At 39.2% G+C, this 13,210-nt stretch overlaps 1 protein-coding gene and 1 long non-coding RNA gene across 2 annotated transcripts in view; both read left to right on the top strand.

Annotated features, from left to right (window-relative positions):
• LOC149978235 (uncharacterized) overlaps positions 1–13,210 on the top strand; it is a 1,155,107-nt gene that overhangs the window by 1,089,993 nt on the left and 51,904 nt on the right. The gene's annotated exons all lie outside the window — the stretch shown is intronic.
• On the top strand, positions 5,719–11,148 carry LOC110488543 (SLIT and NTRK-like protein 4). Its single transcript, XM_021560776.3, has 2 exons — positions 5,719–6,469; positions 7,031–11,148. The coding sequence occupies exons 1-2, from the start codon at positions 6,377–6,379 to the stop codon at positions 9,554–9,556; spliced, it is 2,619 nt and encodes an 872-aa protein (XP_021416451.1). The 5' UTR covers positions 5,719–6,376; the 3' UTR covers positions 9,557–11,148.

Genomic DNA, 13,210 nt, shown 5'->3' with positions numbered 1-13,210 from the left:
CTGGCTGAGTTCATCAGAGGTGAAGAAATTGTCACATGTGACATTGTGCCCCCTCAGTCCATCTGTCACATCAAGCACAACCAGCATCCCCTGGTTCATCTCTGGGCCTCCACTGGTCGGCTTTCCTGTGTAGACTTGCATCTTCCAATCATAGCTGGATTGTGCGTCACAGGCCACCCATATTTTGATTCCAAACTTTGCATAAGCATGAGTCTGACCCATGTAAAGGGTACCTGCAAGCATCATTATGTTTATTCCTATACATATCATTAATGCTATGCATATCTAATCAAGCTTGGTGTCCTCAGATAACATTTTTAAAAGGATTGAAATAACAACCTCCATCCCTTCCCGGGCATGGTCATTTAATATCTGTCCCCATCACCTATCCCTCTGTGTGGGTTATAAATAGACATCTGTTTAGCATGTCAAAGAGAGAGGCTGGAGAAAGAGAAAAAGTAGAAGAAAAATGAACGTGACCCCCTGTACTCCAAGAGCAAATACTGTCACTCTGCTGAACAGAAGACTTTCTGACGCAGCCTAGTTCTACCTGCCTACCTACAGAGAATTACCTTAGCACAACAGCTGCACTACACACATCCCGTCAAGGCTCTGCTGCTGTTACTTCATACCCTGTTGAAGAGGAAAGATATTAACAAATGTTTCTGCAACCAGAGGCGTCATGACTCATGCACATAGGGCACGTCCCCCCTCAGATTTGTCTTGTAAATTAAAAAATAAAATACAAATGTTGTTGGTTTTTAAATTATCTGTAATACTACTAGCCACTTAGCAGTTTCATAAAGTTGGCTCCAGCTATCCCAGATAAGTTCCCAATCTCCCAACCTCATAGCTAGCTACCAAGAAGCAATTTCAGGCTATCAAGTTAGAGCAGCGAGCTTTTCTAAGTATCTTAGCTGGTATGTCCCCTGGCAAGGTTGGTAGACTTTAGAAAAGCAAGCAACTACATGTACTGAATAAAACTCATATTCCTTTGACTCTTTTACACAGATTTTATCAGAGCTGCAGAGAAGCATATAGTTTCATTAAAAAAATTATCACCAGCCAGGAGGATACAGACAGCTCAAGAGTTATGCTTACTGTAGAAATGCAGAAAAATATACATATTTTTTACTTTTAATTAAGCATGACGTGGGCTCTAGATTGCAGGAAAAAGCGGTTTAATCTGTTAGAAAAATATGGACGGGGGGAGTATCCCCCCTATGGCAGCCCCAAAGCCAACGTTGTCCTCCTCAGATTTTCGGGTGCATGACGCCCCTGTCTAAAATAACAGAGTACATTCCATGCCTCAAAATGGGAGACTTCGAGAATGTGCTGTTAAATAAATAGTGAGGTATCAAATACTGTTGATTTAAGCAAAACAACTGGTATGCAAGCAATAAAATTTACACAAGGCTCGATCTGGAGTAGTCTACTAATATCCTTGCATTATGTAGGCCTATTGCTGACGTTACTGAGTCTATAGGCTCCATAGACAATCCAGTATTTGGATTTGGCTTCATAATGATATCATAGCCTTATGCACTTAATTGTAGCATAGCCTACATTACAGTCAACAATCAAGAGTGTAGACTGTACTGCAGGCATATGCAGAGCCCTAGGGGTGCTGGAGCACCTGCCCTTTTGCCCTCCTATGAAAAAGTACCCTTTTTAGTCTCTTTTCTCTGTTGTAAGTTTAAATGCAACAAATTGCCCATCAAACTAGATAATTTCTCATTAATTATGAAAAAACTCACACTGCAAGATAAATAATCCACTACTGGAGTTATATTGTGAAGTGGCAAGGGAACTTCATAAAAGTTTATCTAACAATGGAGCATCCCTCCCTTCAAGTCCAATATGGAACAACCCCTTGTGGTGGAAAGACACTGGCTAATATTACCTGGCAATGCCAAAACATCAGTCAGGTGGGACAGGTTGTATGTTATACAATTCCAAGAGCTGATCTAAGAGTTTTGCCTGATGTGTATTTCCTCAAAGGGTATTGATGTGGGATCTAAAAGTGATTTAGACAACAAACTGAGGGATGTTGCTATTGGGAAAGGAACAGTTTTCGCCCTATACAAGCTGGTGGGCCTCAATCCCCAAACAGCAAAACCCCTGCTAAGTTACGTTGGGAGCAGGACAAGGGTGTAGCCTATTTATCACTGCAGCACAATGGGATGCAATATCTAAAAATATAATATCAATATCCAATTGTGTTAGATATAAGATTATTCAAATGAAGATCTTACACAGGGTATACATCACACCACACACATAGAAAATGATGGATCAAAGCTTTTTAGACTTGTGTCAACATGGGTGAGGTTGGTACACTAATGCATCTGTTCTGGGAATGTCCAGCAGTCAAAAGATTCTGGACTGAGGTAGTTTATCCTTTCTGATCTCCCCATCCCGGATCCGGGATCGTGAATACAGACTCAAGCTCATTACCATAACGCAACGTTAACTATTCATGAAAATCGCAAATGAAATGAAATAAATATGCTAGCTCTCAAGCTTAGCCTTTTGTTAACAACACTGTCATCTCAGATTTTCAAAATATGCTTCTCAACCATTGCAAAACAAGCATTTGTGTAACAGTATTGATGGCTAACGTAGCATTTAGCGTAGCATTTAGCATTAGCATTCAGCTGGCAACATTTACACAAAAAAACAGAAAAGCATTCAAATAAAATCATTTACCTTTGAAGAACTTCAGCTGTTTTCAATGAGGAGACTCTCAGATAGCAAATGTTCAGTTTTTCCTGAAAGATTATTTGTTTAGGACAAATCGCTCCGTTTTCTGCGTCACGTTTAGCTATGAAAAAACCCCTGTATCCAGGATTGTGTAAATCTATCAGCAAGCTCATTAGCATAACACAACGTTAACTATTCATGAAAATCGCAAATGAAATGAAATAAATATGCCATCTCTCAAGCTTAGCCTTTTGTAAACAACACTGTCATCTCAGATTTTCAAAATATGCTTCTCAACCATAGGAAAACAATCATTTGTGTAAAAGTAGCTAGCTAGCATAGCATTTAGCGTTAGCATTAGCGTTAGCATCCAGCACGCAACATTTCAACAAAAACATAAAAGCCTTCAAATAAATAATTTACCTTTGAAGAACTTCAGATGTTTTCAATGAGGAGACTCTCAGTTAGATAGCAGATGCTCAGTTTTTCCAAAAATATTCTTTGTGTATTAGAAATAGCTCCGTACATCACATTTGGCTACCAAAAAAATATGAAAATTCAGTCCTCAAAACGCGAACTTTTTTCCAAATTAACTCCATAATATCGACTGAAAACATGGCAAACGCTGTTTAGAATCAATCCTCAAGGTGTTTTTCACATATCTCTTCTATGATATATCGTTCGTGGAAGCATGGTTTCCCCTCTCAATCAAATGGAAAAATACTTGCACATGGCTTTGCGCACCAGTTTCTACGCAGGACACCAGGCGGACACTTGGAAAATGTAGTCTCTTATGGTCAATCTTCCAATGATATGCCTACAAATACGTCACAATGCTGCCGACATCTTGGGGAAACGGCAGAAGGTCTAAGCTTATTCCTGTCGCATTCACAGCCATATAAGGAGACAGAAATTCTGCTCATTTCTTGTTTAACGTATCATCTTGGTTTCGCCTGTAGAATGAGTTCTGGGGCACTTACAGACAAAATCTTTGCAGATTCTGAAACTTCAGTGTTTTCTTTCCAAAACTGTCAAGAATATGCATAGTCGAGCATCTTTTCGTGACAAAATATCGCGCTTAAAACGGGAACGTTTTTTATCCAAAAATGAAATAGCGCCCCTAGAGATGCAACTGGTTATATGTTGAATGTATCTATCCATTGTTTCCTGTAGGGTGGGTAATATCCAACCTAGAACCACGCAACACATCAATGCTCTGGCCCACCTATCAGTCAAACGGACAATATTTACGAGTTGGAAAGGTGAATGAAGGTGTTTTCCAGACGGAGTTTTAATGATTGTTCACGCGTGCAGTTTTACGACAGGTCTGATATATAAGGACAGTCGCTGTTCTCCTTGGCATGTGCCAAGTTTATAAATCTCAATGTTTTTGTATGTGAATAGACTCTTCATAAATGGTGCACTCAGAAATGTTGTGTGACATTTACTGAACGTTATAAATAAGACCCCTGGGCTGTCTGGTGGGGCCTGGTCCTTCCTGTCCTTAGAAAATCCTTTTGGGCAGGGGGCGGGGGCTTCGCCCTGCCGGCGGTTCGGAGCCGTTGGGGAGCGAGCGCACCCACTGATGAGAGCATCCGTTTGTATTGAGACATCTTAACTCAATTGTTTTGTGCAGAAAATAACGAACTATGGCTTTGTCCCCCAATTTTTTTTTTATGATTTGGCTAAATCATTTTAGGAAGCATCTGCGGGCTGTGCACCAGGCAAAATATGATCTATTGTATTTACAAGATGGTCGTCTTACCACTCTAACAATAGAAATACATGTCCACAAAGGTGAAAGGCAGGCGGGAGGAGGCGATATTCTATGCAATTATATTTTGTAGAAAACTTATCAATACACTCGTAACAACCTAAGCATTATTAAACTTCTATTCAATCAAATAAGTCTCACCTATCAAAATAACAATTCACTTTTATCTTGACCAAATTCTACACTATCTCATTGCCCCTATCCTTAATCTGTGCAGACAGATTTTGGGTGGAGTCAACCATCTTGCATCACCTCTTCCTCTCTGACCAAGTTTATAAAGTGGGTGAAAATTGCTTTCAGCCAGAAGAGGGCGCTACCTTTTATTTCTGCATGTGTGAGAAATATCTCCAACCATACAGTAACATCCTGCCCTTGACTTGGGTTCACTCGCTTGCACAACCCGTACCACCTAACCTCATATCAAAACTAATTTAGATGGGAAAAAATAGTTAACATTTACATAATTTTTTCACTTTCACTATTACTGTGTCATCCTGAATTTTCCAATTGTTTCTGTCTTTATTGTTCCTCCTCATAGTCTACAAAAAAATAAAGCTTTTAGTGATTTGTCACTGTGCCATTGAAATGTAGGAAGAGCTATTTGCGTTTCACACATTTAGAGCTATTCACATTGTCTATTTGAACAAACAGGTAAAGTTTAGGCTACCATTGAGTGGTGTCTATTTTTGGTGTCACATGAGGGATTTTGGAAGTGCGCACCTGTTGTCTGAAAACTAAAGTGAGGCTGAACGGCAGTTAGCATCTAATGGCAAATCCATGCATACTACTCAAAAACACATTTGAGAGGTATTGTTTTTTTTTACTTCCTTGAGCAATGCTGGCTTTGCTTTGACTGCAGTCCACCTTGAATAAGAGTCCCCATTAGAATGCTGCTCACGTTCTGTGCCATTTTAAAAACACTCCAATCATAAAATAGAATGGCAGGTGCCAAGCCCTCTTGAATTGTCAGGTAGGCCTACCTTACATTACATTCAACCATTAGGCTATATAGCACAATGCGAAATGGGTAATGATCATTATAAGGATAAGAAACACAATTACACAAATATTTTAAATTACTATGTATCTACTTCTTAAAATATAAATTTCAAGGCCTGAAGTTCCCCGTGTAGTCTATGAGACCCCCTCTCCTCACTCATCTCTCTCCCTGCATCTCTTTTCACCCCCTCCCCTCCTCCCCCATTCTCTCTGCATCTCTGCATTCTCTCCTCCCACAAGTCGTGTGGGAAGCTCAATGCAGCTGTAAAGCAGCATACCAATGACACAGGCAGGTATCTTCCCACTTATCCGGATCCCTGATGACTGTTTTATCAGTAGTTTATTTGAACGTAGTTTCTTGATTTGGTGGAATATTGCCCGCATCTGACTAAACTGAATGATAAATTTTTCGCGACAGTCGCTGTTCTGCTTTTTTTCCTGAATATCAGTGTGTTTTTTCCTTGGTGTAAAGACTGGCTGAACCTCAGACATCACTGGTAGGTAGCCCTGTGAACTACATGATTCGAAAAGAGACGAGATGTAATATTTTTTGAGGTGAGTAAACCCGCGCATGATATATTTCGGTTTATCGAGTGGGTAGCCTATTGCTGTTTTGTTTTTGCCTGAACTAATCAATCCAACTTCAGCGAGCATCTCTATGGACTGGGGGTGTTGGAGCAGCACAATTCGTTTCCTTCTCCTCTCTCATGAACTGGAGAGCATGCTGAAGTTGCTTTGCACTCACTTCAGCTGCTTGCTTTCAGTCCCTTCTGTCTGAACGCAGAGGGGGCACCTTGTCTTTAGTTCATTCCGCACTGAAATGCTTCATGGATATACAGCAACACTGGGGACCCTACGAGAGAAATCATGTTTTAAACAAGTGGAGTCTGTCAAGAAGAGATGCATAGGCTGAAATCTGAGCCCACTGCGATTCTGACGTCTGAATGGGAGCAATGTCTGTCTATCAAGAAACCACATTTACAAACGCTTAAGGTAAGAAAGACAAGTTTTTTTATACATGGTTGAAAAGATTTAACATCCATTCTTTATATTGTTCATATTTTTTTATTACAATATGGTTTGATCCCTTTTGGGGCAGAGGCTTCATGGGATGTTTTAGCCCATCATATGTCACCATACAGTAGGGTGCAGTAGCCTATATATTTTCTCCTCTTTTTGTTGAATAACCTGGTATATGCCCACACAATTGGCCCACTTTCTTTATATAATTATTTATTCCTCTGGTGATTTTATGTTTGGTAACATCAGAAGGAGATGATGATTATAAGGCTGATCGGGCAATTATTATTAGTCTATTATTAGGTTATTATTATTAATATGAGAGAAAGTCATATTTTTTCAGGATAAAATAGTACTTGGTAGCTGTATTGCTAAAGAGAAATGGGTTGATTTGTGTACATTAATGTAGCCTGATGTGTAGCCAAAGCATTACTAACATCAGCAGTAGGCTATTAACTACCCATTTATGAAATACTGTTTGTATGTATAGTACAAATTTGTGTTTTGATTGTTTGTTTGTTTTTCCTCTCAAAGGTTACTAAATGGTTTTCTGGGGGATTTATAAAAGGCAAAATGCTGCTTCTAGTTCTTTTGGCCTTTTCCGTATCGAATACGTTTTCTGACTTGGATTCTGACCTCTCAGCGGAGACTTGCAGCGCCTGTTCTTGCATGTCCATCGAGAACGTCCTCTATGTGAACTGTGAGAAAATAACTGTGTACAGACCTACTCAGCTGCTGCCCCCGGTCTCTAGCCTCTATCATTTGAATTTCCAAAATAACCTATTGATCATCCTTTACCCCAATTCCTTTCTCAATTTCACACACGCAGTCTCTCTTCAACTGGGAAACAACAAATTACAGAACATCGAGGGAGGGGCCTTTTATGGCCTTAGTTCATTGAAACAGCTGCACTTAAATAACAATGAATTAAAAGTGCTCCGAGCTGACACTTTCTATGGGATCGAAAACTTGGAATACCTCCAGGCTGACTACAATTTGATCAAGTATATTGAAAAAGGATCATTCAACAAATTGCATAGGCTGAAAGTTCTCATCCTAAATGACAATCTCGTTCAGATCCTTCCTGATAATATTTTTCGCTTTGCCTCCCTTACACATTTGGATATAAGAGGAAACAGGATTCAGAAGCTACCATATCTTGGAGTTTTGGAACACATTGGACGTATAGTGGAATTGCAGCTCGATGACAACCCATGGAATTGCACTTGTGATTTGTTACCCTTGAAAGCTTGGTTGGAGAACATGCCCTATAACATTTTTATTGGGGAGGCTATATGTGAAACCCCTAGTGACCTGTATGGACGCCTGTTGAAAGAAACAAACAAACAGGAACTGTGTCCCATGGGAACAGGTAGTGACTTTGACGTAAGGATGCCCCCTTCACAGCCAGATAATGGCCAAACAACAACCGACACTGCACCCACTACGATACCCCCCATAACAACAAACCCATCTAAAATGTATGGTAACGGGATTGTTGGTTTACCTGGTTTGAATAAACATATTCCAATTATGTCCTATCAAACAAGAACCCCACCTCTCTCGTGCCCACAGCCTTGCACGTGCAAAGCTCATCCCTCAGACTTTGGCATTGGTGTGAGTTGCCAAGAGAGAAGTATACACAATCTAGCAGATCTCATTCCCAAACCACCAAATGCCAAGAAGCTACACCTGAGTGGTAATTATATACAAGATATCAGTCCAGTTGATTTCCAAGGCTTTGAGGGTTTAGATTTATTACATCTGGGCAGCAATCAAATAGTCACAGTTCAAAAAGGTGTCTTTGCAAATCTGACCAACCTCCGTAGGCTTTATCTCAATGGAAACCAACTAGAGCAGCTGCATCCTGAGATGTTCCTTGGGCTCAGTAACCTCCAATACTTGTACTTGGAATACAATGCCATAAAAGAGGTGTTAGCAGAGACCTTTGACTCCATGCCAAATCTGCAGTTGTTGTATCTGAACAATAATGTGCTAAGGAGCCTCCCTGCCTATATCTTTGCTAGCGTTTCCTTGGCTAGGCTAAATCTTAAGAACAACCATTTCATGACTCTGCCTGTGAGTGGCGTCCTAGACCAGCTGAGGTCTCTCACTCAGATTGATCTGGAAGGCAATCCATGGGAATGCTCCTGTGATTTAGTGGCTCTGAAACTTTGGCTGGAGAAGCTGAATGATGGAGTGGCTGCGAAGGAGATCAAATGTGCATCCCCAGTGCAGTTTTCCAATATAGAGTTAAGGCTGCTGAAAAATGAGATCCTATGCCCCAAACTCATAGCTAGGTCCCCTTTCATCCTGACCAGTGCTATTCCGGTGGTGAACTCCTTGTCCCCAGCAAGTGTGGGCAAAGCCCCTCCGGGAGGTCCAGTTCCCCTATCCATCATGATCCTCAGTATCCTGGTGGTGCTCATCCTCACAGTATTTGTTGCTTTCTGCCTCTTGGTGTTTGTGCTTAGGCGCAATAAAAAGCCACCAGGACGCCAGGAGGGCATGGGGAATCAGGAGTGTGGCTCCATGCAACTCACGCTCAGAAGACACAACAAATCTAGCAAGAAAGATGACCTGGGAGGGGAGACGTTCATCCCCCAAACTATTGAGCATATGAGCAAGAGCCACACCTGTTCGATTAGAGACTCTGAGTCAGGCTTTAGATTTGCTGACTCTCAGAGACAGAAAATAATAATGCGCAACAGCACTGACCAAGACAAGGACTCACTGTCCCCCCTGGACCCCCGAAATAAGAGACTGAGCACCATTGATGAGCTGGATGAGTTCCTGCCGAGAGAATCCAACATGTTCATTCAAAACTTTTTAGACAGTAAAAGGCTGGATTTCAACAGTATAGGGGTGAGTGGGTTTGAGATCCGTTACCCAGAGAAACCACATGACAAAAATATGAAAAAGTCACTAATAGGGGGCAACCATAGTAAGATAGTAGTGGAGCAAAGGAAAAACGAGTATTATGAACTTAAAGCAAAACTTCAAGGTACACCTGACTACCTTCAAGTTCTGGAGGAACAGACTCAAATGAGTAAAATGTAGGCTATGTATCCACTCAACACCCCCCCCCCCTCCCCTTCCCCCAATTACAAAAGTGCCTTGTGGAAAACCTTAATGACCAATGGATAAACTGGACAGCTGGCTCCAGTCAGATTTCTTGGGAATCAGTGGCTCTCTTGCAAATACAGACTTTTCCCCTGATGTGTTGATGCCATTATAACATGTATGAATAACACATCATACCACAAGACATCCTTAAGAGACAATTGTAATATTTTGCTGCTTCTGAAATTGGTACTTTTTTTCAACCAAATCATTGAGTCACGGAAACAATGTTGAGTGTTACTCATATTGACCCTTCCACAGTGTTTTTGTGGAAATATCAAATCAGTATTTTGGATGAAATAACTATCAGAAATTGTGACTTTGCAGTTCTCCTGGGAATATAACGTTGTTGGGATCCCCCATTTACAGACACTTACGATCTGCCTGGATTATAACTGATTACTGCTGGTCGCTGCTGGGGGCCCTGATGCCTTGTTTTCACTATGAAAAGGCGCTTACAAACCGAATAGCAGATATGGAATGATTCTGTTACTTTTTTGTGTAAAGAGCCATGTTAATAGGGTTTGAATGAAATGTGGTTCCTCTTGATATTTTTGGGTATGGCACATGTCTGTATTTTTTTAGGCCCAAGAAAACAGCTGCTTGCCATGTAAGCGTACCTGAATTTATTTTGTAAGTCTGCATTATTTGTATCTGTGAGACAGTTTGTAAATTACAACAGAAGACAAAACAACTATACCGATTAAAAAATATATATAATAAATAAAAAACAATATATGATTGATGACCCCTGTCAACTGTCAATTGGTAGTGCATTTAACTACATCATTTATTTATTTTTCAACGCAGGATTATTTAAAGATTATTGGTACTATTTAAACGTGAAATGGACATGTAGAATACTTGAGCCACAAAATATTTATCAGTCTAAATCTTTCTGTTTTCTGAGTTTCTTCAAGAACTCTACTGATGGCCTGAATGAAATGGGAATAGTGATGATGTTGCACGAACTGAGGTCTAATAGTATTTGAAGTTGAACAAATTCCTTATTCTTATATACCACAGTATCTTGTAAAATGTTTGTTATTAACATTATGCAACCAAAATAAATGTGCATTAAAGTGAAACGATTCTGGATTGTTTGACTGTGTACCCTGGGAATGGAATAGAAAGCAGAGAAAGGTAGTGTATGAGATGAGTTCAATTTAACTTTGGAAGACGATTGTGTGGCTAAGAATAGCTAACTGATCTGGACAGAATCACATCAAACACCATGTTCAATATTAATATGCTCAATCATAATAGCTTAAATCTTGTATCTTATTTATTAGTTCAAGGTTATATTGTGGAGACATTTTATATTGTTATTTCAAATTATTTTATTCCCTTTATTTGACCAAGTCCTTATTTAAAGTATTGTTAAGTTAATTAGTGTTTGAAATACCAATGGATAGAATGTACCATATTTAATAAATACAATTTTCTATCAGACAGCAGAATACTGTATATTGGTTAGTTTTAAATTGTATAACCTGTTTAAGTCAAGGTATTAAAAGCAGCACCTATTTGCACTGTGTTTTTCTTTTCCTGAAGAAAATGTAATCTTGTTTCCTCAGTCGTTTAATTTGCTTTATAAATAAAGCCTTGAATGTTCATGAAGAAAAACCTAAGAATAGTTGACTATTTGAACACAAAATCTGTTTTAATACAGTGTGACATGAATCTCAATTCAGCAATCAACAGATACACATGATGTAACCCCATCATCAATGCTGTGTGTTTTCTTATTTTTTTATCATGTCACATTAGACTGATAAAATAATGTTTACTGCATTATTCTTTCATTTTGTTTTAAGGCCATTACAGTATTCCTTTATAGGGGAGGAATTAATTAGTAAGTAAAAGGATGATATGGTGTCATAACCTTTACGGATGTTCTGGTGCATATTTGGTGAGTCTTGTTCTATGATAAAACAGGGAGTAACGTTTTAAAGATGTGGGTGAGAACTAAACTAGTGTTAGGATGTTTGTGAAGGGACAGGTCAAGTGAACTTGAATTTTATACTATGTAATATACTGTACGCACCTGATGCTATATGGATCTAGTGGTTATCGGCAGTGTCTACTTATTTATTTTGTTTATTTTTTGTTTAGTTTTGTTAGTTTTCTTTATGTACTTTACTAGCATTTCATGGTTGCACTTCTCCCACAAATAAATGTTATGTCATTTTAGTTTTCCTTTTGTCTAATATGGTATTTTATGAATTAAGTGTTTCTTGCCAGTAAACATTCATGTTATTAATTTGTCATATTCACTTAGAGAGACATGGGTTCATGTACTGTACTGTAGTAGATGGATGTCTCATCGTTTTGCTTCCATTGTCTGGCGCATACTGCAGTGTGGGCCCATAGTCACTGCCTGTTGTTGCCTGTAGTCTGTTTCTGTTTTATTTTGTGTCTTTTTGTATGAAATGTCTTTCTTACAAAAAACCTTGCCAACATAGCAGATTTTAAATTGATAAGTGAATACTCAGGTTATACTTATGCCATAATTAATCTCATTGTCTACTGAATGTTTGTGTATTTGGTCTGTTTGTTATGTTGTATTTTCTTGTTTACATTCTTACAGTGGTGAACTAATTTGGTGAATACAAAATGTGAAACACCCCTTGGAAATCTTTTTAAGACTTCCAATCATCCTCAATATTGTTTTTCTGAAAAAAGTAACCTATATTGTAGCATACTAATTTGCTCTAAATGACTCATGAATGCGGACACTGCATGCTGATGTCAATTTCACATGATTGTGTGTGTTTGCATGCATTTGCATTGTGACTGTAAACATGTTGGCAGAGCCTAGCTTTTTCATTGCATTTAGCTGTTTTGCCAGATGTCTTTATTTTTTTTATAGTTACACACTTTGATCTAATGTGTTGCCTGGTCTGAATGTTGACTACAGAAGCGGCTGATAGAGATGACAAGGTTTGTACATTATGCACTGAATGTACAAAACATTAGGAATACCTGCTCTTTCCATGACATAGACTGACCAGGTGAATCCAGGTGAAAGCTATGATACCTTATTGATGTCACTTGTTAAATCCACTTCAATCAGTGTAGATGAAGGGTAGGAGACAGGTTAAGCATTGGAATCAAGGGTACCTGTAGGCCAGTATCCCGGTGGAACGACGCCTTGTAGATTCCATTCCCTGACGAATTTAAGCTGTTTATCACACGATAAACTGATGGAGTAAGAGATTTTGCTCTGAATATTACAACTGACTAGGTATCTCCCTTTCTAATCCATATCGATGTCATCATTGGTTTGACAAAACACAGCAATGCCCTTCCTATGCAATTCCACAAGGGACAAAATTAACACATGACGTCACAAAAGCAGGAGGTCTTCCTAATGTTTGGTATACTCAGTGTATAATCCCTCAAATGCTGTTGCTTCCACCTTCTTTTGTGACTTCATGTGTGAATTTTATCCCTTGTGGAATTGCAAAGGAAGTGCATTGCTGTGTTTTGTCAAACCAATAATGGCATCCATGTGGATTGGGTTTCCTGTGATGTAATATTCAAAGCAGAATCTCTTACTCCATCAGTTTATCATGTAATTTTATAGAC

The sequence above is a fragment of the Oncorhynchus mykiss genome, chromosome 14 (genome assembly GCF_057628025.1).
Source record: "Oncorhynchus mykiss isolate SJ-2025 chromosome 14, ASM5762802v1, whole genome shotgun sequence".
NCBI classification, from domain to species: Eukaryota; Metazoa; Chordata; class Actinopteri; order Salmoniformes; family Salmonidae; genus Oncorhynchus; species Oncorhynchus mykiss.
Note: the sequence above shows the minus strand (reverse complement) of the source record. Positions and strands in the feature narration are given on the sequence as shown.